This window comes from Melozone crissalis, unplaced genomic scaffold (genome assembly GCF_028551555.1).
Source record: "Melozone crissalis strain CALT ecotype California unplaced genomic scaffold, PUWL_Pcris_2 ptg000045l_1, whole genome shotgun sequence".
NCBI lineage: Eukaryota > Metazoa > Chordata > Aves > Passeriformes > Passerellidae > Melozone > Melozone crissalis.
This window is the reverse complement of record NW_026535823.1, coordinates 18,917,040-18,945,018: the sequence shown is the minus strand read 5'-3', so window position 1 is coordinate 18,945,018 and position 27,979 is coordinate 18,917,040. Positions and strand designations below refer to the sequence as shown.

The following is a 27,979-nucleotide window of genomic DNA, read 5'->3' as shown; positions in this document are numbered from 1 at the left end:
AGTGCAAATGGATTACATCAGTTGGGACAGGTTTAAATAATCACGAGCTAGGCACAGACAGATTTTGTTCTTAATTCAAATTTTATTTAGAATTTAAATTTATAGTTTAAAAAGTATGCACATTCTGTAGGTATAAAAGTTTAAAAAAATACATCGATTTATTGATAAATGCTTCAGGTTAAATTTACATTTTCATTCATATCATTATATTGCAATAATTGTTTTGCATCTTTTAACACTTATAAAAATAAATTAGTGAGATTGAATAACCCATTGGAACCATGCTAAAATAATTCCTTAGAAAAGAGGGGTGAAGTTTGCCATAGTAATTCTTAATTCCTTGCTACTGTAAATAAATAACTCTTCAATTAAGGAGTATAAGGAAGTACAGGTTAGCAGAAAAGCACTTACCCACAAGGTGAATGGAAAGCCATGGTGGGATGTCAAAAATCGTACCAAAAAGATGTAGAATTAATTTCTACCCTGCCAGCTGGCAGCAACTGACCTCTGAAAACACCAAAGCCTTCTCAGCCCCACCTGCCCAAATCCCCCTTCCTTGGGGGTGTGTATGTGACCTGTAGAGGACAAGGAATGACTGTGTACATCCTTTTGGTTTGGACTATCAAAACACCTGTATACAACTTGGTGACTATTTTTACCTGAATCAAGAATGTGTTTCCTTAACAGGAAATGTTTAATGGCTCACCATAAATGACTAGAGATAAAAGAGGCTCTGACCAGATGGTGATAGCTGAATCTAATAAGGTCACAGTGAACTGCAATCCCACCCAAACTCCCCAGGAGTAATATCATTCCACCCCTTCAACCTCATGTGACAACTCTGGCTTCCATTTTTGGGAGAGTAATTTAAAAAGAAAAAAAAAAGTAACTGGCTTTGTGCTGAACTTGTATCTCCAGAGCCACAACCCTTTAGAGAGGGCTCAAATGCATCTAACTATCAGCAGCAGCCAAGAGTACCGCAAGAAGAATACATGAAACTCTGGAAAGAGAAAAACGTACCAAAACATCAAAAAACAAAGCAAGATGTTATAAAGGAAAAACAAAAAATATTTTTTGAAAAGTAAATACCTTCCAGACCTTCTTTATACGTGAAAAAAACCATGGAGGAAGAAACAAACAATGGAGGAAAAAAAAAACCCAAACCAAATAAACAGAGAAAGGGTGATGTGTGTGTGTGTGAAAGTTAATAGTCAACACCTGCAAACGGCTGTTCCTGCAATACACAAGGTCATTTACATTAATCATTCACCCTACCTTCTCTCTGGCCATGTTTCTGTGCATAAATCAAATGCTGTGTTACCCAAAGGGTAACCTTGTCCTGGCATCACTGAACATTCTTCCTGGAAATGGGAACATTTCATAATTCTGAGACCTTTCCTTTACAAAGATGGCTACAGACACATGCACATTTATACATAGATATATACAAACAAGGTTAGAAAAATATTTATTTTTGCTTGTTTAAATAATTACTGAAAAGTGTTAATACAGTAATACGTTAATATTTGTACAATTAAAACTTTATATATAAATATTATATAAAGCATTTTTCATAGCAGCCATTGCATATATAGTAAAACAAGTCTATCTGAAGTCCCTGCTGCAAAACTCAGGCCAAGCAGCGTTCATCCTCTTCTGAGAGGAACATCTGTACCAGAGCCAGGAGTTCAGGAATGAGGAATTCTGCTGCCACTGCCAGCAGAGATGTTGCTTTATCTTCTACCAGGTACTGCCCAGGCCACCTAAGTGCATAGTGTTTTTGGGGAGAAGTGTCACTATGTGGAATCACATCACAGCCTAAGCTTGTCTCCAACACAAAAAGGACAACACCTTCCAGGAGAAAGGCAGAAACATTACGGAATGGCTTCAAATGTGCTAACACGAGGTGGGCCATGGCCTTACCACGGGGTGCTCAGGGGCACCATCACTCCTCACTCAGCCAGGGAAGCCCAACAAGGGGCACGGAGGCACAAGGAGATGTCGTGCAGGACAGGATTTAATAACTCATATTTAGTTTGTTTTTATTGAGTTCCCTTTCCAGGTTTCCTATGAGAGTATCAATACTTTCCTGCAGGTCCTTGAGGTGTGCTCTGTGATCCACTGCAGAGTCCATGGCTGGCACTGCCAGGCAGCTCCCACAGGGGAGCTCTGCGGGGCCGGGCTGCGGGCGTCCCGCGGGGCCGTCCGGCTCCTCGGCCCTGCCGCTGTCCTCCCCGCTCTCCGTGCCCTCGGAAGGGACATCATCATAGTCTGCCTCCCCCAGGCAGTCCTTGGGGCTTAACAGGTAGTTCTCCCCACAGCTGCTCCAGTCCCCAGCATAGCGGTTGCTGGACGGGCTGTCGAGGCCGGCTGGCCTCGGTCTGAGCACCCCCGACATGTCGGCACTGCTCAGATTCAGCACCTGCGGTCTCTGCCTCTTGGGCCTCAGGTAATTCAGGCAAGAGGAGTGCTCAGGAAACACACTCAGATGTGCTGGCTCTTTGGCAGGCGAGTGACGAACTAGAAGAGAGAAGTTAAACCAGTCACAACTGAACCCATGCTGCAAGACAAAAGTCCATGGCAGCTGCCCAATGTCATCCCTCGATGTCCCACTAAGCATGCATGAATACATGCAATCTTACAGCCAACACATTGCACACTTTTTGCCATTGTTTGATATAAAATAATTAAGAAAAACTACTTTTTTCCTAATTTGAAGATTCATGCCAGATTCAAATTACAATAGAGAAGCCTTTCTAAAAGTAGAAACTCCCAGAACACCAATTACATTCATTGTATGAGTTAATCACCATTCAGCTCTGGTCAAAGAAAAGCAAACTGCTCAGTTCACACACTTCACCCAGGCTAAGGAAAGCAGGCACAGCAAAAGAGTTAAAACACAACAAAACATCACCTCTGAGAAACCCCTAGAGAAGCTGACAACACATTGAGCTGAGCTCTCGCGCTTCTCTTGTGCCCTGATGCTCTGTGCTATTGAAGGAGCTGCCCTGCAGGAATTTCTCTGGGCAGCACAAGCAGAGGAACACTCACACGTTTGCTGGCAGGGTTACCTGAGCTCACAAGTGCACAGCACAGTCCCTGACAGGCTCCTCTGCTGTGACCTGCAGCCCAAGGCAAACAGCACTGCTCTGCTCACTGCCCTGGGCCTAGTAAGCATCTGAGCTGCAAAACTTCTGGTTTATACACACCACTGCTTCTTGTAATGAGCAGCACAGACCTCCTATTCCCACTGACAAGGCAGTGCACACAAACCCATGCAGCTCACCACGTGAGCCCCTCCTTGTTAGACTCCCCACATGCAAGCACAAAGCTTCAGTCCTGAAATGTGCCCAATCCTTCTCCTTCTGGACCCACAGTAAGGCCTCTCCAGGGGATTTTGCTTTATGTCTTGCACAGTAACAAGCAATAACTCTCACTGCTTTCCCCCCCCTTACTATAACAAACCCCTTCTGTTTAGACTGTGCTCCATTAAGAGAAGGGCCATGGGTTAACAATAACTTGCCAGTGTTACACGGGCTGGCCAAACAAGGCCTATTTGTTTTCGCCTGGAAATCTACGGAAATTGAAGGATTGCACAACACGTTGGTTATCAAGCTGTCTCAAACTGCAGGAGATTAAATATAGGGGACCAGACTGTGATCCTTCCATTCAATCCAAGTGTGCTGTTCACACTGTGTGGTATTCACCTACTCAGGTCTCTGCATTTGTGTTTTACCTCTCTTTTAACACAATATCCTGCACAGTTCTTGCAAGCCAAGGGATAGGACTCAGCTTTTTCTTCTAAGTGAAGGAAAACTCTACTACTTACCCTACTCCTACCCTCTTAGAGCAATACACACTCCCATGGGCAGAGTTGCATCCACTTGGTTTTGCAGCCCACAGCAGCCATGCCATAACCCATCCCCAGGGTTTCAGGATTAGTTTCTGCACAGTGCTTGCTGCCCAAACAGCTCTTGGTCTCCCTCTTCCTCCACCTACATCCCCACCTCTCCTGCATACACTCACTCATCTGACTGAAAGCTTCTATTCATTTTTGGTGATCAGCAGCTTTGGAGCTGCCCACCTGCACCTGACAAGTGAGCAGCAGCACCTTCAGTCACCTCAACCCATCATGGAGTAGCAACATTTTTCCTTATTCAAAGCTCTGCAAAAACAAGTAGAAGTTGCAGACCCCTTACTCTAAGGATATCTTCAACTCTGCCAAACTACAAGAGTGGAAATAAATTAACCTTATCAGGTCAAAGCTGAAGAGCAGGGGAAAAAAATCCTACACTTCTCTAATATAGATGTGGAAACTTTAATGTCACTGAGTTAGTGTTTTCTAGTGTCTTTACTCACATAAATTCTTCACTATTTCTTTCATTATACTCAAACACTGCCATACGGTAAGAAAGTAATTAAAGCAACAAACTTCCCATTTAGCAAAGTGCCCAAATAGAAACTGTCATCATTTCTTTAGATTAACAGTGATGCCATAGTACCTCACATTTTAAGAATTCTGATACTGCTCAATCATCCTGTGAATTAATGTACAGTGTCACACAGTGCAAACACACAGCAATGGTTTGATTTTTTTCCCTTGATCAGATGAAAGTACCTGGCCACAGCTGCAGTAAATAGTGAAGAACCTCTATGTGCTTTTTGAAGTCCAGGGCACTAGCAAGCTCCTCTGAGTCTGTGAAGACTCTGTTGTTATGGTTGGTGGTCTCCTGCCTCTGGCTCAGCAACACAGGGCCAAAACACACAGCTAAATTCTGGCACGTCATCTTATTCACTTCGTGGTAAGAAGCCACGAGCTTCAGGTGATCCAACAGCATCGTCAGGGTAGCCTGAAGAAACAAAATACTGCTCAGGAAACCAAACACTAGACAACAGTAGTGCAGGTCACAGCTCTAGAGGGAAAATATCAAGGCTGATAGCTCTGGTTTTACCACCAACACTCATCAACAGAACATCCAAGTGCTGAATTAGAAAAGCTCTATTTGACTATGACAGAGCAGACCAATTAAGACAGACTTGCTGGTAAAACTCAGTTTGTTTCTTATCTGAACTCATTTTCACACGGATGAGTTTTCTCACAGTACATCAGGAAGGGAGGAGAGGCTGCAGAAGCAGCACAGACGATCCAGGTACATTAGAAAATAAAGAAACCCTCGAGATGATGTCAGCATCTGAACAAGCTTCCAGATAATTCCAGATACTGTGCAGGCCCCTTGCTCCCTCCCCTCTCCCCCCAGAAGGGGCTGTGGTTTGTGGTGCTACACAGGAATTTGGCAGGTAACAATACACAGCTCTCTCACAGTGCACAGCAAGGGAAGCAAAGGCTTTATTGCATAAACTTAAGAAAGAGGAATGGATTTGCCCAGGCAATTCCAACATACAGATCAGAGAGCTCTGCAGAAGTGGAGCAGGATAACACACAGGAATTATCATTTATCTGATATTGTAAAAGTAGAGATCACAGCCTTTCATTCAGTTTTAAAGAAACAACATAAAATGAAAACTAGAGCAAGTCCAGCGATGCAGATCCTCCAGTTCCTTGCAGCATGGAGTTATTTTCACATATGTGGAGCATCACAAATACAAGTGAGCCCCATGATCTGATAAAGTGTTGTGAGACATTTCATATCCAGTGTGAAAATGTTCCTTTAGTTTCTGAAGCTTGTGATTTACTTGAACGTGCTAACATAACTCACCTTCTCAACATCAGGCAGGCAATCCAGAAGGGCTGCTGTGTGCTCAGAGTCACTTGGGTCATTCTCACAACCACTGGCTGTCATTTTCAAGGGATTTTTCACCATTGCATCCAACACTGCTTCATAGAGCTGCTTGGTTATCAGGGGAGAGGGCAGCTCTCGCAGATAATCCTTTAGGACACCTAATGGGACACAACAGCCACCTTTAACAAGCTGCAGATTCCCTTTGCAGCAATTTTTGGGAGCATTAAAGCACATCAACTGCACCCATTACACAAGAAAATCCTCTGTGTCAGTGCCAAACCTGGCACTCAGGAGTGAGGGATGGGAGGGCAGCACCAAAAGGGCACAGCAAAGAGGGGCAGGAGCACAGGGCTGCTGCGTGTGCAGCAGTGAGGACACTGGGCACCAGGTGAGCATCTCCCCAAGCTTCCCTCCTTCAGGGTGAGGGGAGGCAAGGAAAGGACTCAGAGCAGTCCACCTCCAATCCAAGGAAAGGAGCTCCTACAAACATCAAAGTCCAGCTTTTATACAAGCCAATCAGTTAGTTTTTCTTTTCAGTTTATTTTCAGCTATAAAATGATGAGCAAACATCCCAGTGCCAGGGGCACATACAGCAAAGCACATGGTGCCTTGTCACCCAGCCAAGCACAAACCAAACATGTCCTCATGAGAGAGAGCCACCAGCCCCCTGCTGCCCCAGCACACCACTGCCTCCAGCTGTGACAGATGTGATCCACACCCCCAGGAGGCACTGCCTCAAGTGCCCAGCACCGAGCCCTCCCTGGGGCACAGAAATACTGCAGCGTTTCTGCAGCTGGGTGTGCTGGGGCAGAGGCTGTTTCAGGGACGGCAACAACCAGGCAAGCACCTCATTAACACCTGTTCTTTCCAAAGAGGAATTGAGGTTTGCATTCTTGTAAGCTGGCTTTGGAACCTGGCTGACACTTCATTTTGAGAGGGGTTTCAGTGATAAAATAACCCAAAATATTAAGGCTTCTAACAGCAGTCTCTGGAAAGGACGTAGTGGGATGCTATCCAGGAGCAATATCCAATACAGCCAACAAAAAATTGAAGGAAACAAGCCTGCCTCCCAGCAGTTTTCATTTTCCTTAAAAATTTGCTTTCTGTGCTACAAATATCTACTAATTTTAGCTAGATCACAACTGCATTTAAATACTTTGTTAAGAAGAAATGCTGGACTAAAAGAAGCTGTTCAAAAGTAGGTACTGCAGATAACAAGCCTGTCCTCCAAACAGGTAAAGGCTGCTTTGAAAGGCAGATTTTTTTACCAGGCCCTGCTCACAACCTTGTAAAATCTCACATCACAGCAATTACCATCACACTGTGCCATTTAACAAAGCAACAGTTTTCATCAACTCGAGCCTGTGTAATGGAGCTGTAAAATGAACTGTACAGGGTGGGCTTTGTTACAGGGTAGTTTCTAACAAAGTACAGGGAACAGAAGTTAACATTTCATCCTTCACATGCAGAATGCATGCAAGAGTTGTCTTCTACCTGTAGAAATATTTTCATTTAAAAAAGCATCCTGCCCTTGCAGCAGTGCCCTGAACCTGAGCTGCCCATCACCTCCTGCTGCAGCACGAGCAGGGGCAGCCAGGCAAAAGCAGCTCTGCAGAGACCACACGGCCTCCAGGAGCTCACTCTGTGCTCAGAATGGGAACATCCCCTCAGGAACACAAAATATGACAACAACCACTTTTTCCTGAAAAAATATTTCCCCTGGTGTTTTGGTGGGATTTTTTTGTTTGCTTTAAAAAGAATATGCACTATTGGTACTTGGCCACTAAAGTGGCTAGTTTTTGTTTAGTAACTTACTCATATTCCTCCCTTCCCACCAAATATTTTTTCTTCCCTGAATTTAGAGGCTCAGATTCCCTATGTGGATTAGCTGGTTAAAATATTTATGAAACAAATGTGACAGATGCTGATGCTGTACAACATGATCTGGGATATTTTCCTTTTTTCATAAGCAAAATATTAGCAAGAGATGCTGACTTCTATCAAGATCTCTTTCAGTTGTGCTTTTTTTGGAGGCAGAGGCTGAAATCAAAACCAGTTTACAGTAGGAAATTATATGTTCTAATCAAATTAGCTTATACTAAACACAACTGTCTATTAATAATTATTTAGCAGGAATTCCTGCAATAGCATCCACAATCATAGGACTGCCACCTGCCAAAGGACTTTCTCCTGTCCAGCTCCAGATAACAGGATGGTTTGAGAGCCATGAATGCCCCTTGACCTTTCTAAATCCTTTTGCCATTCACTCAGCTAAATTAGCCCTCTAAGAGGCTGCTGTTATTTTTTTTCCATCAATCTACGCTTCCTGCCGCTGCCAGCCCACTAGCACATTCCTCTTGACACAACCACACACAACAAATTTAGACAGAGAGCAGAAATTGCCATCCACTTCATTAATTCCTCATTTTTCTGACCCACTGAACTGTTAAGAGCATTGCAAGCAGAGATACGAATTCACGTGGATGCCAACAGACACGATGCAACAACATGGCTACAGGTCAGTTCCATGAACTGCCTGCACGCATCAGTTTGGTCCATGAGCCCACTTCATTGTGTGTCAGCTTGTGCCAACCCCAAGAGTATTTCTCACTCAAGATTTAATAACTGATGTTCATTCTTTAGTCTTTGGAGAGCTGTCAAAAAAAATATTATTCATCTTCTTGGAAAGGAGCGCTACTCAAATTTCAAAAAGGACATAAGGCAGCACTTCTCTTCAAATCAGCCAAGATTTATGCTGAGGATTCATATTCTGTGGAACACATGTTTTGGCTGATAGAAGTATGAATCATGTGCATCAGCCTCAGCATTAAGTAATCAGGGGAAACATTCCCTCTCAACCCAACTCCCTAAGCACATGCAGTGAGTTTTGTGGGCTCTCTTATTCCTGGCACTAGGCACAGTGGCTAACTCAGCTGTCCACAAAACTGCAGTTTCCCCTGTCAATCCACAGCAGGCAGTTCCCATAACTGGAGTGGCTGCATTTGGTCAGTGGAAGGTACAGATGCCAGGAGCCCTTCCCTCCCTGCTCCCCAGCCCACAGAGCCCCCACAGTCAGTCCCTGCAGCACAACGCTGACACAGGCACTGCAGGCACCTGCACAGCACAGCTGCAGGGCTACCAGGGCAAAGAAGCTGCTTTTCAGTGTAATTCCTTTAAACTCTTTTCCCTTGTAAGGAAAGCAGCATGTAAGCTAGCTCTTGCAAGAGAAGGCAAACTAAAGGACACCCAATAGACTTTCTGTAAGGCAGAAAACAAAGCTGTGGTCTTTTCACTCTTGCAATGCAAACTCTGGATGCAAAATGATTTCATGGAACAATCTGATATTAGAAGTTCTCACCATTTTTTCTCATTAATTTATTTGTAAAGAGAAGAAAATGACCCAGTTTAAAAGACCATTTATACTTTTTACCTTTAGTGGATACCCTGTTTAAAAAACTGTATAACATCAGAGTGAAACACTGGTGGGTTAAAGGTTGGACTTGATGATCTTAAAGGTCTTTTCAACATAACAATTCTATGATTCTATAAATACAAGTTTCTGATGCTGACAATGCTGGTACTTATGAACAACACTGAACCCACAGCAAAATCAGCCAAGGCAAGTAAGGCAAGCTGACTGGCTGCACACCCAGAACCAAGAGGTTTATGGAACTCAGTAAATGTCATCGGGTAGCATCTTCTGATATGTTGTATCATTATAAAATGTAATGAATAAAATTAATTCCCAGTACATTGAAATTAAATAAACCTCCAAACAGGGTATAACTCTTCTATACAGCTGGATGTTGGCTATCACACAAAGGGTTTTGGCACAGAAAATTTACACCCCAACTACTGCTACAATTTCCATCCCTTGATATACAGGCAGTGAATGCTTCTGACTAATTTCTCAGAGCAACTGGCTTACTCAGTGATGCCTGAAATTAGATCAACTTTAGCTTACATCAAATATCAATAGTTATAAAACTGTTCCAGTTTTTAGCAAACCAGAAAAACCTCAACAACTGACTTCAGTTCTGCAGTGCAACTCCTGTGAAGAGAGCCATGTAAGGAGCTGATGCAGACAGGCTGCCCAGGAGCAGCCTTACCTCTGCCTGGAGCTTGCTGAGTGACACCAAGTGAAGGGCCACTCCAGGGAGCAGGAGAAAGCCCAGCAAGGTTTTAAAAAAGCAGTGATCAAATGAAGGCACTTTCCTGCAGCTCTAACTAGCCAGCACAATACAATGGGAAATCTGTTTCCATAACTCCTGCAGTCTCCAACATAAAGGGGAGAACAGCTGCTCCAAGGCAGCCCTGGGTGACATGGTGAGGATCCACCAGCAGAGCAGAGAGGCCTGATCACAACCAAGCTTTTCCAGATCTTCTCCAATACAAACCAATGCAGAGGTTTAACCAGCTCCAGGACCCCAGCTCCTTTCAGACTCCCACGTCCCTCTGTACCTGGTGGACCAGTAACTGAAAGCAGGTCCTTCCATGTCTTCCCCTCCCTAAAAATCACTGCTGCTTCATCCATACTTACACATCCCCAAAGTAACTAACTGCACTCATTCCCACCCAGCTTTCAGCAGAAGTTAAAAGCTTGTTAAAATGACAACAGAAAAAGAGTTCAAAGCACAATTTCCCCCTTTTAAAGGTACGTGAGGAACATGGCACAACTCTGTTGGAAGAAAAGCAAGTCAATGTGTTACCTGTTATGACATTAATATCTGGGTACTGGCTCTCACAGAGGGTAACAGCCTTGCTGTCCCTCTCAAAGGCCTCTCGAAGCTCCTTCTTCACCGCTGCCGAGCCACAGAGCCGGTACAGCCCCACCACCTGCGAGCACAAAGCACAGCCATGTCAGCCCTGCCTGCCTGGGGACCAGTCACTGCACCCTGTGCTGTGCCACCAGAGAGCCTGAGAGCAGCAGCTGGTGATTGCCATTGTGTGCTGTGCCACCAGAGAGCCCAGCAGCAGCACTGTGTGCTGTGCCATCAGTGAGCCCAGCAGCAGCAGCTGGTGATGCCCTGTGTGCTGTGCCATCAGTGAGCCCAGCAGCAGCAGCTGGTGATGCCCTGTGTGCTGTGCCATCAGAGCCCAGCAGCAGCAGCTGGTGATGCCCTGTGTGCTGTGCCACCAGAGAGCCCAGCAGCAGCAGCTGGTGATGCCCTGTGTGCTGTGCCATCAGAGCCCAGCAGCAGCAGCTGGTGATGCCCTGTGTGCTGTGCCACCAGAGAGCCCAGCAGCAGCAGCTGGTGATGCCCTGTGTGCTGTGCCATCAGAGCCCAGCAGCAGCAGCTGTTTGGGAATGCAGCTGGGCTTGCACAGTTAGGCTGTGCCATCACCCCACACAGGATCAGACACCTCCCAGGACACAGGGGCTGGGAGCACTCAGAGAAGGATGCTCCTGTGTTCTCAACAGTCAACGTGCTGAGCAGTGTTTTATTGATGTAACACAAGTCCTAAATTGGAATGGCTTAATGTTTTGCTTTTATGCAGAATCAGGAAAGAAATACAGATTAAGCATATATTTGCTCTTCACCCTACTTATGCAGATCATTATTTTTCCTGGCATAATTGTTTGATTATACAAAATAGAATTCAAACATCAGCAGAAAGAAGTGAGAAGTGTTTAGAGCTTTATGTAAGCAAAATTGCAGTACAAATACAGTCATTAATCATCAGCAGAAGGAAAAGTCACACAACTGACTCCATACTAAAAATGGGCAAAGTTACAAATCAATTAATATACCAACACAAACCCAAAATAAGTGAAAGCATTTTCCTACAGTATTATATTATATAGTAAAAAATAAAAAAATTGGTTTTATACCCTTAACCAATTTCAAGAAAATTATGACTACTCCATTATTACACCTATAAGATGTTGTTTTAAAAGTTGATAAGATGCTGACTTCCATGTGTTTCAAATTATATTAAAAATTTTCTGCAAAACAGCTATTATTTAGCATGCTTAAGGTGACAGGAGTGAAACCTGCACCATTCTTGAACTAAATTGCCATTTAAATCATGCACTTTCATGTACTGAAATTTTCCATTTTATCATTATTTTCATCAGCACCATTTATGTAAAGTACCACTATGATCTTACAAAACTAATTCTTAGAAATATTAATTTTATTTTAATTAGCATTATCAGCAGGTGTATTGAGCAGTAAAAGATTAATTCAAAACTACCATGGACTCAATACAAAAAATTATCCAAAACCAAGCTGTCGTGGTTTGACCGGAAATGGGACATCTGGGATATGTTGTTTTGCTGTGGTTACCAATGGGTGGTGGGATTTTAAGATGAGCACCTAGTTTGACCAGTGGGGCATTTGGATGCGCCTCTTGAGACTACGAACCCAAAGGGTTAAAAGCAGGGCTCTTGTCCTTCGGAGCTCTCTTGGGATGGAGTCTCTCCCCCGGCCCAGTTGCTGGCTGGGCTGGGGGAGGGAAGAGCCACGTGGCCCATCTACGGTAGGCCCGGGTTTGGGTTCGGAGGAAGGGTGTCGTAGCATTGAGCGACCTGTTTATCCCCCCTCCCCCCTTTTGGAGATGGGGGTGCAGCGGGCAGTCCAGCCGCCTGGGAGAGCTTTTAACCCTTGTGGAGAATGAAGGCTTCGCAGAACATTGCCTTTCCCGGGAAAGGGATAGGAGTTGAAGATGCAGGAAGAAACCGGGCCAGTAAGGGGGGTCTGGCAAAGGGAGAAGAGAGATGTTGAAGGAATGGAGGAAGATGGAGTGGCAGTTTTTGCTGGACTCTTTTTTGTTGTATATCCATGGACTCTTTCCTGGTGAGGCAGAGGCTGTATTGCAGGGGGAAGCGGAGGCTCGGAGTCAAGAGAGTTTGGTTTTGAGACCCCTCGGGCCCAGGGGGTATAGAAGACATGGGGGGGACAAAGGTCCCAGGGATGAGACTGTGCTCTGCTTGGAACGAGACGAGGCATCCTTAAAAGGCCCTGAAGGCAGGCCCCTGCCCCATCCCATGCCTGGTGGTGAGAGCACCTTGGCATGGAAAGGAGATGTCACGAGATAGCAAGACTCCGGGCGGATTGCTGATTGTGACAAGAAGTCTGTGGCACAAGGAAGGACTCCGTCTATCCCTTATGAGCTGAAGATTTGATTTTTTTTAAAGGGTGGTGCCAGACCGAGTGTGGATAATTTTTGGAAATGTAAATGTGCTTGGGAATTTGGTGGGAGGAGGATAAGGAAGTGTTTCTGTGTAGTTTTCATTCTCCTTGTGTTTTTTTTTTTTCCTTGTGTGTGTAGTTTAGTTAATAAACTTCTCTTTATGTTTAAGTTGGAGCCTGCTTTGCTTATTTCCTGGCCACATCTCACAGCAGATATCAGGTAAAAGGTATATTTATGGGGGCTCTGGCTTTGCCAGGCCTAAACCATATCACAAGCCAAACAAAAGAACCCCACCTGTACTGTTTTAAAACCATGAGAATGAAGGTATGAAAGCAAAAGCATTTTTCTGGTCGTATATTAATTGGAAAGATACCAAATGGAATTTGTATCCCCTGTTCTCAAGACCAATATGACCTAGTATATGTCTAAGAAAATTTCTTTTAAAACTTTCAAGTTTCCTAATGCCACATCTGAAATTCAGGTGGAGATTATGCACCATGACAGTATTTCTAGTCTATAGGAAAGTCAAAAATGTCAGACAAGCATGTGGTTAAAAGAAGAAGTTAACGGTATATTTTGCAGTTTTGGTTCTCTCGGTGCAAATACAAAAATAGATTTCATGCTTGTTGCAGTGTGAAAAGCATCAAGTACATTCAGATAACTCAAATCCCAATTGCTTCATTACCAGTGTTGCCTTGATTACCCAATATCATTTGCATGACTAGGTGCTAATAAACCCATAACAAAGTGCTGAAATCATAGGACACATATACTAGAAAGAATAAAACTTCTCTTTTCCAGTAATTGCATGTTAGGAGAAGTATCCACAAGAAAAATCACACAGCTAATACCAGTGATGACTTTCAGCAAGAGCCACATGGAAGTTCCATTTCCCTCTATAGTTCATGACCTGGGTTATAAACAGCAGAGCTAATCTCATCACACCTGCAAGCATATCCAACCTGTCAGCAATTTAAAATAGTAACACTGGTAGGTGTGACTACTACTCAATTTCACCTGAGTGAGAACAGGTGCAAAAGACAAGGAGGGCTCACATATGCTGTGGAACAGCAGGCAAGAGTCCTCCCACCAGTTTCAAATTAATTGCCAAGGGGAACATCTGAGCTTAAGACTGCATAGTCATTCTTAACAGACCTCTTGTCTAGCACCCACAACCAGTGATGTTTTTCCATACCTCATTTCTCACGCATATTTTTATTCATTAGATTACATCAACCAATAATGGGATGAAAAAAAAACCACTGGGCACTTTTGCTTTGCAGCACTCCCAATTTTGAGGACAACCTGTAGAAAGACAAGGAGCAGTGGTGTGAGGAAAGAACTAATTCAGCCCCTCAGGGACTCACCCTAATGCTGTGTACACAGTGGTGACAGAGATGGGTCTCAGGCACACTGGCTTCAGACTGCACCAAAAGATGGGCTCACTGTGTCCCTGCACAGAGTGTCTCAGCTTTGGGTCTGAGCAAACAGTGAACCATGTCCTTTTGGCATTTAGATGTGTGTCCCTACAGACTGACCCATGTCTCAGGGGTCAGACATTCTCAAGTTCTCAGCTGATCTCTGCTTTCCAAGGGTGACTCTACACACTGGGGGCTGCAGGCTTGTTTCACAAATCCCACTCCTAAAGCTCTGCTGGGAGCAGTTCCCACGAGCAAGTGTACTTCTCCTCTACAAAGGCCAAGCTGGAAGTGCTGACTGCACACAGTCCTGTTGTTCTTCCCACATTACAATAGCCAGTGTTCAATACACACAAGAGCAAAGGAAAAAAAATTGACTTGTAAAGACGTTTTTAATTTCCCCCATTTCCACTCGCTATTTACACTGCAACAACAGCTATCTCAACACAGAAATATTGACAAAAGAGATTAAAAAATAGGCACAGTACCTGACAGCCTCTCTTTTCAATCTCCAGAATGCATTTCTGCAACAAAAGCGGCACCATCAAGCCTGCATTTTCCTTCTCTACAACTTTCCGAGCATCCACCCCAAACATCACAGGCTCACGGTCTGTGTCAAGGCCATCAAGAGAGTTTTCCCACTGCTCCATGAGTGACAGCTTGACATAAATAAGCCCCCTGGGCTCCAGCTTGACAGCCAGCTGATGTGTTTTGGTGACCCGAAAGAGAGTGGGAAGAGCCACAGTTCCATGACAACACACTCTGTTTTTCCGTGGGGTGGGTTCCCAGCTGAACACCACCAGCTTTAAGTGCTGAGCATTTTCGATTTCTATGTTGAATGTGTGGTCCATGTCAAGAAATGTTGTCCTACATGTGAGCAGGGCAGTCCTTGCTTTGTTTACTGAGTCAACCTGTATTGCACAAAAGACATCTTTTGAGTCTATTCGTGGTGGCTTTAAGTCTTCAGCACCATAAAAGTGAATGCTCATGAGTCCAGAGATGTACTGAGAGCACTTGGGTTGATCAGAAAAGCTGTAGTGTCTGAAGGCATCGATATCTATTTCGGGTTTACCACTGTTACTTGGAAGGCTCTCCTTTCCTTTCCCACACTTGGTGTCATGTCTGTGTTTACCTGATTTTGTTATAAGTTCAGGAGAGTCACCATCACTGAGGTAACCACCTTTGTTGAAGGATTTGGAGCTCCTCAAGCTCTTCTTTTTGTAGGTGTGTTGTGAGGACACACTGCTGTCGAGATGGTAACGGCTTATGACATTCCTGCTGGCAGCTGTGGTGGAGTTTCCAGAAGAAGGCAAAGACACTGTATGGCTTGTATCCCGGCAGCTACTTTTCAGCAGGGAGGGAGGATTATCTGAACTACTATGGCTTGAACTTCCCTTCACACTCAGCTTCCTGCTCAGCTCTGGCAGCTTTTTCATTTTCATGGAAAGCTTTCTCACAGTCCTGGGAGATTTAATTCTATCAGGGAAAGGCCAGTTGATTGATCCGCTTTTTTTCAGGGGACTGGGACTTGGAGGAGAAACCTCTGTGGAGGGTATATCAGGTTTGCGTGCAAGAGCAGCTCCAAACCCTTTAGAAGGAAAGAAAAGGAATAATCATTTTCAAACTGCAATTCTCAGCAATGAAAAAATAAAACTTCAACTTGGGGAGAACATGTATGATTTGTCATAAACCTGGTAAGTACAATTCATTCAGACACCCTTCACTCATTCACTCAGATGTTCACAAGTGTTCAGAAAGCTGCGCTCTGCTGACTCGATCAGCCAAACTTGGCAATTCACTGTCAAAAGCCAGATTTGTTCTGCTTTATGGAGATGAAAGGGCCAGAAACTACATATAAACAAATGAGCAATTGCACCCGCTGCATTCAGCTCGAGCCACTTGTGCTGCATCCCCCGGACAAGCACACACAGCCACATTCCTGGGACACAAGTGCAAGGAAACCAGACTGAAAAAAGCCTGGAAATATGGCAAAGGCACCCTTGTCTGCAGAGCAGTTAGCTACACAGCCAACACATCAGCACTGCCACTCTAATGTCTAGAGGAAGGACACTTGTGTCTAGGAAAGAATGTGGCTCTTTGCGTCCCTCTGTTACCTCAAAGAGCCCTAAATCTCTCCTGTGTAGATGCAGGCAGTCTCACACCTTTTCTTTCATTTTTCTCAGCCTCTCCTTTCTACAGCATGATGTAAGATTTATTCCTTCCAAAAGCTGCATCCTGCACTGCCTCATTTCACTGCCTGCCAACAACCTTCCATGTTTCCTGGCACTACCACCCCACAACAGTTTTTAAAGTTAGACAGCTCCCAAGTGACATCCTCACAGGAAATCACTCCCCTTTCAAGGTACCAAAATGAAAAAAAATATATAACAGCAAGCACTGAGGCTAAAAAGAGCAAAAGAAAAAAAAAAACCAAAACAAAACAAACCAACACTTCCTCAATTCAGCAGTAAAGAACAGTTAATTAAGGAACACAATTAGACATAAGCCAGTACTGCACACAGACAGGAACCTGAGGCTCACCTCATGCTCTAATACCCAAGAAAATGCAAATACCAAGTTTTGCTCACGTCATTCTCACGTTTACCAGCATGAGGCAGCAATAACTGTAGGAAAATTGATCAATTTACCTTAGTTAAGAAACAATGCAGGAGGGAAGCTGAGGGCAGAATGATAGATAGATATTAATAAAATTACATGATTACTTTCACTTAGAGTCACTTTTCCTCCCCTTAAGAAACAAAGAGTGCCTCTTGCTAGCAACAGCCATCCCCATCATCATTTTCAAATGTTAGCAGCTCCCAAGAGGACTGGACAGCCTTGCCTGTGCAGGCTGGGGTTCTACAGAGCCCCTAAACACACCAATCCTGTGTGAAGCAATTAGCCCAGGCAGCTCACAGAGACTCAAACACCTTTATCCATCCATCATTCCCCTTTGCTAGCCACAGAAAAGGAGATTGTTTACAGCATATAAAAAGACAGAAAGAAGGGTTGTTTTCACAAGATGCTTAGTAAACCATACTTTAAAGGAGTTTCTCCTTCAGATTTGCCAAGGACTTACTACTTTAATTCTAAACTAACCACTTCAAGTCCACAGCAAGTGATTCTTACAAGTGCTTTGTGCATTCAAATTAATTTTCACCACTGGACTGTAATGTACTTTTTATACTCCACCAAGCCTTAACAGCTACATCAGGCAATCTGGTCTTTGACCAAAGTCATCTGCTGTGGTTTTGGTTCCCTCGCCCCCTTCCAAGAAAAACCCTACAAAGGCTAGTTCTAGTCTCAATAGAAGTTTGGATTAAGTAACTTTTGCAGACGGTGGCTTAAAAGAGTACCTTTAGAAAAGGAAGTTTCAGTTACGAAGAATAATGCATAGAATCTGTTTTCCAGAGGAACAGAAGAAAATTCATTTAATCCTGCATCTCATGGAAGTAGTTCCCTTGCAGGGGCAGGGCTATTTCTAGCACGCCTGCTGTGCTTTTCTGGCAAGCAGCTAGTTAGAAATGTGGTGTTTGATAAAGGCAGACAAAGCCTTCCCTTGTACTGCAAATCACCGCACGGTCCCACTGGTGGGCTGGCGTGGAGCGCTCTACAGCAATCACTGCCACACTGCAGCCTCTAACATTAATCTCCCCTTTCTGTCAAAACTCTCTGGCACAGGCTTGCAAAAGCAAGCCAGCAAATTAAACTTCCCCCACCCCAACTCATTAAAACCAAAGAGTCACTCTAACACTATGACTTTTCTGTGTCCAACTTGTGCTGCGTTCAGCAGCAAACAGTTAAAGTGAAATATGCGGCTGGAGGAAACTCAACAGTGGAGCATTATGCAGGATGGTATTCCCATCAGCACTGAGCCACATGTTGTTCCACTAAAGCCAGCAATGTGCTGAGGTATGCACGCAATTTTAAAAGAGTGTACATGACAGCTCTGAACAAGCTGCAGGAGGAGTTGTAGCACAGTCCAGTAACACTTCACTGCCCAGCCTACCCAGCTTTCTCACAAGGGTGACAGCAAAACTGAGAGTTGCACCTCTTTTCTCATCCAAGTTACAAGATTGTGCTGCAAACAGCAGTCAGACATTAAAAATATCCTTAGAGAAGGGTGATAGGAGAAGGTGAAAGGCCAGAGGCACCTGTTGCACCAGGACAGCATGGGGATGGTCAGTTTTATATACACAGCTGACCCTGTGTATGTAACATTTATCTTTTACAGTGAGAACACTCAACCCCTGGAAATAAGCAGGGACCTGGTAGAGTCTTCACCCCTGCAGGTTTCCAAGCTGCAGCTGCACAGGGTGGGGTAGGTGGTCTCATTTAGGCTCCTTGTTCCTCTGAAGGGTGAGCCAGATGATCATCTGATCCCTCTCCAGCCTGGGCTGTTCTATTATACTGGCTTTAATATATTTGCCTTGTGCCTTCTGACACTTCAGCAGTATGAATACAGAAAAAAAAAAAAAGCTTTTGCAGGACAATGCAATCCAAGTCAAAACAAACTGACACCCTAAGTAACAGTGTGTAACATCAGCTGTGGGTTCAGCTTGAGCAGAAAGCCACCCTTTACTTTGCTCAGCACTGTGGCTCTGTGAAAGCAAAGAGCCTTTCCATGGCCACAGAAACAAAACATGAAGAGCCCACAGTGCCTCACAAACCAGGCCCCTCTGCCAGCCCATCCATCCAGGCGTCCACAGGACAGTCACCAGTGTCCCCTCAGCCAAGCAGACCCCTACACAACACTGCCCCAAGGGAAGAGAGGGCTCAGACTCAAGCACCTCCAACACAGGCCCTGCCAGACATGTGCAGTGATTTAGCACAGTAAACATGCTTGTCTGCCCCTGTTTCATGCTGTTTATGTGTTTGGGCACATTTATCACTGTCACATCCATTGCCAGCAACACATGCTGTTTTACAGGCACATTTGACTACCCTGTCATATATGCCACATTCCCCATTGCTTAAGATAGGGTTTCTGAATTATTTTAAAGTTACTCAGAAAACCTGCAATTTATTTTTGGGGAACAAGTTGAGGTGAATAAGTTGGTCAGAAAGCTATCAGTTGCTTACTATACCAAGCTACTGAAGTATCAAACAGCCACTCTCACACCTAATGGAAATGCTGAGTTAATGTATTAAAAGTGAAAAAGCAGAAAATCAAAATAGAAGAGCCCAAATATCTCAAAACCATTCTTGTAGCAAACAATAGGTGAAAGAGGGCTGCTGTTTTTCTGCGGCAGAATCCACAGGAGATACTGATGTGGATCCTCAGCTGACACACTGCACATCAGCTCTACTGATGTCAAAGGCTGTTAAGTTTCTCAGGTGCAGGCACAGTTCTAGACCTGTTCTGATATAAAACTTCAGAGCAGAACTGTAAATGGCATTGAGAGAACAACTCATGATATATCAAATTGAAGCAACTTCAATCAAGATGTAAGGTAAGCATCACCTCTATCTACATCAGCAAGTGGGCAAAAGAAAATTAAAAAACTAAAAAGCACTTTTAAAAACTGTGTAAAAAACAATTATTTCTATGTAAATGTTAATTACTTATCTAATTGAATAGAAGAATCTCTGCATTTAACACATAAAGAAAAGTCTTTTTTACCTCTATATAAATTACTACTTTGACCAATGCAGTCCCTATCTCACATACTGCTTCAGAGTCAAGGAATGGAGAAATTATTAAAATGGTAAAAAGAAATCTCAGAATTTTGTAAAGATAGTTTGTTTTCTTTGATTACTATACACACTGATACTAATAAAGTTGTGATGAACTCATTTCACATCAAGGCACTTCTGTCTTGTGAAACCAAAGCTCCTTGCACTTGAAAAACAGGTAAACCACAAAGCATCTCCCATCTGGGAAATGAGCATTAAATTTCAAAAATAGTATTTGTAACATGTGAAAGGAAAGGTGTAGATAGCATTTTTTGCCCAGTACACTCTATGTATATTGCTGGAAGCTTGCCTGCAACATGTAAGCATGCAAAATATTTGCATACACTGGCCCCAAAAGATGTATTTGGAAACCAGGATAATGGTCACAGCCTAAGTGGAGAAAGAGCCCTGTAGTTTTAATAGGAATTAAGCCAAGTTCCAGTTGGCACATATCAGGGTTAAGTGGGAATGTGGGATCCATCTTCACTTGCCATAACATTGGAAAGAAATTGTTTACAGTGACTCTTACCAGGATTTTCCACCCAGACAACTAACTCAAGTACATTTTTAGTAGCAAAAGCACAATCTAGTTCCTGGCAGCCTTCAATGCACCAATCCTACCAGGATGTCTCTCAGATACAGACACACAAGATTATTCCATTCCTTAGGCAGGCACTAATACCAACAGTTATCCTCCACAAAAGCAAAAATATTGTAAATATTGTAAGAAACAGAAGGCACTATTCAGAGCTCTGTGGTGTAAATCTGTCTCAGGAGCCAACATTACAAAGGGATGCTTTTCTTCAATAATTTGCAGGTGATACACACAGCAATAAAAACACACAGTTAAGAGCTCAGTCCTAAAGAGTTATAAAAAAAAATTTACTTCAACATTTTACAGTGAAAAAAATTCTCATCTTGCATTTGTAACAAAAAAAAAATTCTATTTTTCAATCATAATCATTTTGTCTGTGCAAGGAGACACATAATTAAAAACAGCCTCCAGGGTTCTTTCCACTTAAATTCTTCTCCCACAGACCTAAGAGCCTAAGCTGGGCTATTTCTACATTATTAACTTGGAACCAAGTTACCTTCTTACTCCTATCTTTTGAATGCAGGTTATAAAGAAAATACATTATTTTTTTCCCAAGCTCTGCTATAAGAATACCTTATTTCTAGTCAGTTTCTTTTTTAAAGCCAACAAGGCTAGAATTATTCACTAAGGAATTACCTGACAAATCCTATTAACATAAATGGCATTTACTGTAGAAAGTAACCAGATTAATACCAGGAGCTAGCAATGTAAATTAAGACTATGGGACAAATTAGCACCTCTACAACTATGATCCATTGTACTGGAAACAGTATTTCCAGTTACAGGAAATACCTATTTGGTGCTCTGTTTCAAAAGACCCACAATAACAGAATTCTATCATTTATTCTTTTCATAAAGAAATCTCCTGTCTAATAAAGACTCAAAAAAGCAAGCAAAACGAAAAAAAAGGCATTACTATTTTCACTCTACAATTTGGAAATCCAAGTAAGGCAAAAATTTTAAAGGTAAAATTGTTTCCATTGTCCAAAGAGCAAAATACCAAATGACAAAATAAACAAATATATTTATTTTCTTGGATTTTCTACTGCCCCACTTTTTTCTGTCTGTGCTTCCAGAAATCTAACATTTAGGCTCCAATGCTAACCAGTATTGACATATTATATATGACATCAATAAGAAAGGTAGGCAGACTTTTCCCCAAAGCTTTAATTTCTTATTTGACAGGAGTTACTGCTTAATGTACCAGCTCTCTGCAAAGAGAGACATCCATTTCATACCAGCTCTATAATTCAAACAAGGTCCTATCACAAATAAAGTGAAATTGGCCATGGTGCCTTTCATGTAGTAATTTTATATGGATGAGCTGTCATTTTAAATTTGACTGAAAATAACTGTAGATACTTTAACTGGATTAAAAAGAACTAAGCCACTTCTCCATAATAAAGCCAATTACCAAGCAGCAGGGATCCACTTCATCATCAATTAATCTATTCAATGTGAGCACCACCCAACACATGGAGAAGGAGAGCTGCATTTGAAGCACCTTAATTAACTAAATGCATAACAAACTATCAGGTGAAATTCGTAACTTCCCTCCCAGCTTCAGGAAACTCTTGAAATCAACAACTTTGCTTTCAGAAATAAATGCAGTATGAAAACAAGTTTGACATTTTTCTTCTTACAGAAAGGGACTAACTTCTTTTAAAAAAGAAATAGTCACCCACGTATGGAGAGATTAACCAACTAAGTGGAGGTCAAGCAGTTTGCAGGACACACACAGCTTTCCTAAATAACCACACTTAGTGACCTCTGCAAAGCATCTAGAGCCCCAACAACAACAAAAATCTACCAAAGAACATATTATCTCATCTGTCTTGCAAGCAAATAAAACTGGTCTAGGTATTTTAAACAGCTATAAAGTGAGCTATTTGTAATAAATGCCCAAAAACTTTAACACACTTTGCAACTAAAAATATGCCTGTATCTGCAGCATTTCCATGAAAAGAACAAAATGTGAGCCCCAGAAGACCAAGAGGTTTTTCTTCTGCTGTTAACAGCAGTTGCTCTGGTGCTTTGAAAACAAACCCTATCCCCAGAAGGAATATCTCTACACCAGGAATCCAGGCACAGCAGCTCCCAGTACACAGGGACATGGGGCCAGAGACTGCCAGGATGGGGACAACCCAAAAAGAAGCCCCTGCAGAAGGCAATGCACACCTGGCCTTCCACACCAAAGTTTCAGGTCCTTTCTGAGGAACCAGGCAGAATGACAGGCTCTTAAATGTCAGTGTAAAGTGTAACCTTTCTCCAAAGAAAGAAACCTGGCATTCCCTGTCTCCTGAACTTTATGCTGTTTCTAACTTTGAATAGGAGGTTGAGATAATATGAGGCACATAAGTAATTAAAAGTAATACCTTTTTGGAAAGGGTTGGGAGAGTTTTTTCTACTTACTTTTGTTTGGTGTGGTTTTATATTTGTTTGGGGTTCTTTAACAGAGTGGGAAAAATCCTTAATATGATGCTGAATTCACACACTAATGGAATTATGGAAACGAGACTATCAAACACAGCCAAAGATAACAAGGAACAAAGAGGCTGCCTTCTGAAAGTGAAAACCACTCTTCTGCAGTCTATTAGATTAGCCTGAGACAGTCAACAAGACAGTAATTACAGAAAGGGACGTGATGAATAGCATTTACATGGTCTACCAAAAGGTCTTTATTAAAAAGTCCCAGACAGCAAGTTAAAGAAACTTCTGCAGACATTAAGCAGCTTTGAGGCAGGAATCCAAGGCCAGGGCTAGACACCAGCTGACAAAGGAAACCCAGTGTGTCCTCACATTACCAGGCTCATTTTGTAAAACCTTTGTCTTCAGTGAGGTGGGGGCCAGAGAGAACCCAGGCCAAGCACACCTGGAGATGCCTTGAACAAACTGACTGGAAAACAACTGTGCACCTCTGCACTTAGCAGGCATCAGCCTCACAACCTCAGTCACTTTCAATACACTCAACAGGCACTTCCACCAAAAGTTTACTTGGTAATGTAAGAGATGGAGAAAAAGAAAAGAGACATAACAAAGGAACACCTATGTTCCTGGGCAGTCTTACCTGTGGAAGGACACTTGAAGGCAGGATTGTCCTCTGTTGCTGGCACAGGGGGAGCCTTGCAGGCAAACCTCGGCAGGGGCTGCTGTGTGTGCTCCCCGGGCTGGGCGCCATCCGCCGGGCTGCCCTCAGCGGGCTGTGCCGCCCGGCCGCTCCCCGCGCCCTCCGCGGGGCGTGCGGCTCCCTCATGGGGACTCGCGGCCGTCCCAGAGTCACCCCCGGTGTGGGCTTTGTACCGAACCGACGGGGAGCCCACAGCAACAAGGCTATTCACAGCAGAAGGGTGCACCCCGGGCAAGTCGGGCTCATCGTCTTCAGGGATGGGGTTGTACCATATTTCTCCTTCATCATCCGCGTCGCCGTCCTCGCCGCAGTCGGGGGCGGCGCTGCCCAGCGCGGCCGGGCCCGGCGGGGCGCAGCTCCGCGCCGGCCTGCACGGAGCCCAGGGCACGGCGGGCTCCGGCAGCGGCACGGGAGACCTGGGCACCGGGACAACGGCCCCGGGCACTTCCTGACAGGCATCTTCTTCTTCCAGGGGAGGAGGGGGCCGCCGGTGGGTGCTCTGCTGCAGCCAGCTGCGTTTCTTGGAAACGGTGATGCTGTTCACCTGCGGCCTGTGCTCGGGCACCTCGCCGGCCTGGGGGCACTCGGGCTCCTTCCTGCTTCTCGAAGCTATGTAAACATTTTCTATGAAATCTGAAGGCAAAAAGAGAGGGAAAGACAAATGTTTAGAATATCGTTTGGCTTTTGACAGATGAACACATTTGCTGTCGTACAACACTTGCATCAGACCTCATCCGAAAGGACAAAAGATAAGGTGATATGAGCACAAAATTAGATTTCAACCCATCAAAGCAGAATGTGCACATAACTAATAAAGAGCCAGGCATGTTTGGCTGTATTTTTAACACCACATAATTTAGATAAATGGCAGTGAGATAGCTCTGCTGAAAGGTCATGCATACTTCCGAAGAAACGGCTGCTTTTTTCTGCCAAGTTCAGGTGCAATCAGTCTGAAAAGTTACTACTACAGTACTTCTCCAGTTTAGTTATGCCAATGAAGAAACAGTCCCAATGTACTGCTTAAATGGCTACAAAATCCCCACATATATTAATTTCTAGATTTCTGTATAAAGGTGATGATATGTCCTACACCAGAACCTTCAGCCTCCTGTCCTTACCAGCTTTATCCAACAATTAAGACAGAAGCATCCCCTGATTTGGGGGGAATAAAACAAACCACACCATCATGAAAATAAGGAAGGAGAAAGAAGAAATGTAGAGAAGTTTTTAAACAACAAAAATTTCACACAAGAAGTAAACAAATTCCACTGACTGTTCCCAAAACTTGAGAGTTTCATTGAAGCAACAAACATTTAATTGTCCATGAAAAGTGCTGGTCACACTTAAGCCCCCTGTCAGAGCACAGCCAAGCTCCACTCAGCAGCAGTGCCATACCCCCCTGGCTGCAGCACATTGGGGAGCTATGACGCCTGCACTAGGACTGGAAGAAAAGCTGCAAACACATCCAAATTAAAATCAGGGAGCAGGTCAGGTAACCCTCATGCTGCTCTGCACACCAGGACACACCACACTGGGCTCAGTCAGCCATTGAGGCTGAAGGGGGATACTGGGGTTCACATAAACAGACAACCTCTTTTCACATGAAGCATTCTGCAACTGGATATTAGAGATGGAAGCAGCAATTCATTACTGCTTGAACATTATACTTAGCAAAGAATTATTTTCACACCAATAATGGATGTTAAAATATGGGCACCTTTCTGGAGGATTCATGGAGCAGCTCAGTAAATCCAGCCAAGTTTGCTATAGAAAGGGAGACATGAAAAAGACTCATTTGAACACCTTCCCTTTGACCCTCTTTTTAGGTTTGTACTTTAATGATAGAAGAGATCCTTGATAAGATCTGAAACACCACCATTTTATTTGATGAAAGATTCATCATTTGGTGATTTTTCAAAAGCATACAGTTTGCTTGTTCAGCTCAACTGCAGTGTTATCACTGTTTGTGATGAGAAGAACTAACTTGTTTCAAAGAATTAACAGAATTAATCATGCTCCTTCTGAAGCCTTTGCACTCCTCCACTGAAGTGCTTTGCTACACTTGGGGCCTAAGTCAGGCAGCTAACAGAATTTGAGGGAAATGTGCATGCAGATGTCTTGTCAAAGTTTCAGTGATTTGGCAGCAATCATGCTCCTGCCCCCACCCACAGCCTGGAAATGGAAGCATGCTGTTGTAATGATTCCTCCTTCCACACCGTCACACTACAATTTCATGTAAGAACTAACCAAAAGGACAGGAAACTAATCTGCAATGGGCATAGGGCTATGCCTACGTTTCCAAGAAGTCTCTTTGGGTCAGGGACTTCTCGGGCAGGCATTTTCCTGCCAGTGACAAATATCCCAAAGTCCTTGCTTCATTCCAAGGCTGGTCCCTGCTCTGGTGACATAAATAGATGGAGCATCCGAGAGCTGTATTTCCACAAACAAAAATATCTGCTACTTCCTGCTCTGCTGCACAAACACGGGTCCTTCCGCACTGCTTAGGGCAGGCTGCAATTCCCAAAACAACAGCTCCCGAGCAGCACAGTGTGCCTAAACACACACCCAGGGACACATCTGGTGTGAGCCTCAGGCTGCCCTTCAGCCTGAGCAGCAGAAAACTTTGTTTTCAACATCCACCCAGGTATCTCCATAACGAGCCATCTGCAAAAGCTTAGTGCAGAGCCATCAATGCAGAGCCTCCAGCCTCCTCCGCCAAGGCTGCCCACAGGGACACTCCACCTTCCACAGGACTCGGGATGATCCCAACTCATCAGCCACATGCTGCCAGAGGTCACTGATTGGAAATGCCCACTGAAACTTATCCACATTATACACTTACGTCTCCCAGCTGCAGTTTCTGCAATTGCTAGCAGTATTTGCAAGCACTGCTTTGCCTTTATTCGAACTTGGCCCTGATCCTGAAAGCCCTTATGCCTGTGTTTATTTTAGTAACAAACTGGTTCACATGCAAGTATCTGCACAACCAGTGGTTCAATATCACAGAGCTAGTTTTCAATGTTGTTAGCTGTTAAAGGAGTGAGTCAATTTTAAATAAATACAAAGCTCTGAGAGACATACAGGTCAGGAATATATTTTTTGTTCTAGAGCAATGCTTCATTCAGAAGAATGCTGCCTACTATTAGCATTTTCACATACTTATTTAATATTACATTTAATATAGTTAAGACCGTGTCTCCACACAAATACCAAACATGACAACAGTTCCTTTACAAAAGGCTTCAATATGGTGTTCAAGAAAAAAAAAAAGTCAGGTATTTCCTTCATCTTTCACTCCATTGACAGAAAAATTAAATAAATCAGTATTTCAAGTTAAGCTGTGCCAACACGTGTATGCACAGAAATCAAAGCTACAATGCTTCAACTTAACTGCAGTCAAAGCTGACCTTATGCCAACTCCGTGGGCACAGAAAATACTTCACCACGATCCCATGCCTTGCTTCGCAGATTGCATGGAAGCAGGGAACAGCTTTATCCAGCCTCTCCATATAAGGATCAAACAAGTCTCAGCTCTTCTGGCAGATATTTAAACACGCTCTCTTTCGCTAAGTTTTCTAACAAAAGTGTAAGATACAACTACTATATATTCAAATGGAACAACGACAAAACTGAAAATTGATCTGTAAGATTCCGAGTGCATCTTTAAAAAGCGAACAAACCAACCAAGCCCAGCGGGAAAACAGCAGCCGAGGAGTGACAGGCAGATGTGGGAGCCAAGACAAGGAGCAGGGACGCGCACCCAGCGCTGGTCGGAGCGCCAGGAGCTCTCGCTTTCACGGAATTCCCGCTCCCAGAAGAAGCGCAGGTAGCGATGGCACGCTGCCGCGGCCGAGGAGCCACCCGCGACCCAAGCTCCCGCCGGCCCCGGGCAGCGGGCACGGAGCATCCCGGTGCCGCGGGAGCCCCCGCCCGGCGCCGGCCGGCAGGTGGAGGAGCAGGAGCGGCCGCGGGCGGGCAGCCGGAGCCTCGCGGCCGAGCACTTACCCTGCGGGGCGCAGACCCCGCCGTGGCGGTGCCCGGCGCCCGCCGCCGCGCCTCGCTGGGACCTTCTGCCCCGCAGCTTGGAGAGCGTCCTGCGGAGCGGTTCGGCCATGCCTGGCGCTGCCTCCGCGCCGCGCTCAGCGGGCGCTGCCCCCCGGCCCGCGGGAGCGCGCAGCCCCCGAGCGCCGTGGCCGCCCCGCCGGCAGCCCCGACCCCGACCGCCCCATGGCGCCGCCGCCGCGCGCTCCCGGCCTCGGCTCCGCCGCGCACATACTTGGCATAG

General features: G+C 44.3%; 1 protein-coding gene across 1 annotated transcript; it reads right to left on the bottom strand.

Moving 5' to 3' along the window:
• Positions 1 to 124: 124 nt before the first annotated feature.
• Positions 125 to 27,808, bottom strand: SYDE2 (synapse defective Rho GTPase homolog 2). The gene is made up of 7 exons (XM_054285821.1): positions 27,700 to 27,808; positions 23,635 to 24,327; positions 14,785 to 15,884; positions 10,451 to 10,577; positions 5,718 to 5,899; positions 4,619 to 4,850; positions 125 to 2,520 (listed from the first exon to the last, which is right to left on the bottom strand). Exons 1-7 carry the CDS (start codon positions 27,806 to 27,808, stop codon positions 2,018 to 2,020), a joined length of 2,946 nt encoding a protein of 981 aa, XP_054141796.1. The 3' UTR covers positions 125 to 2,017.
• Between the last annotated feature and the right edge of the window lie 171 nt (positions 27,809 to 27,979).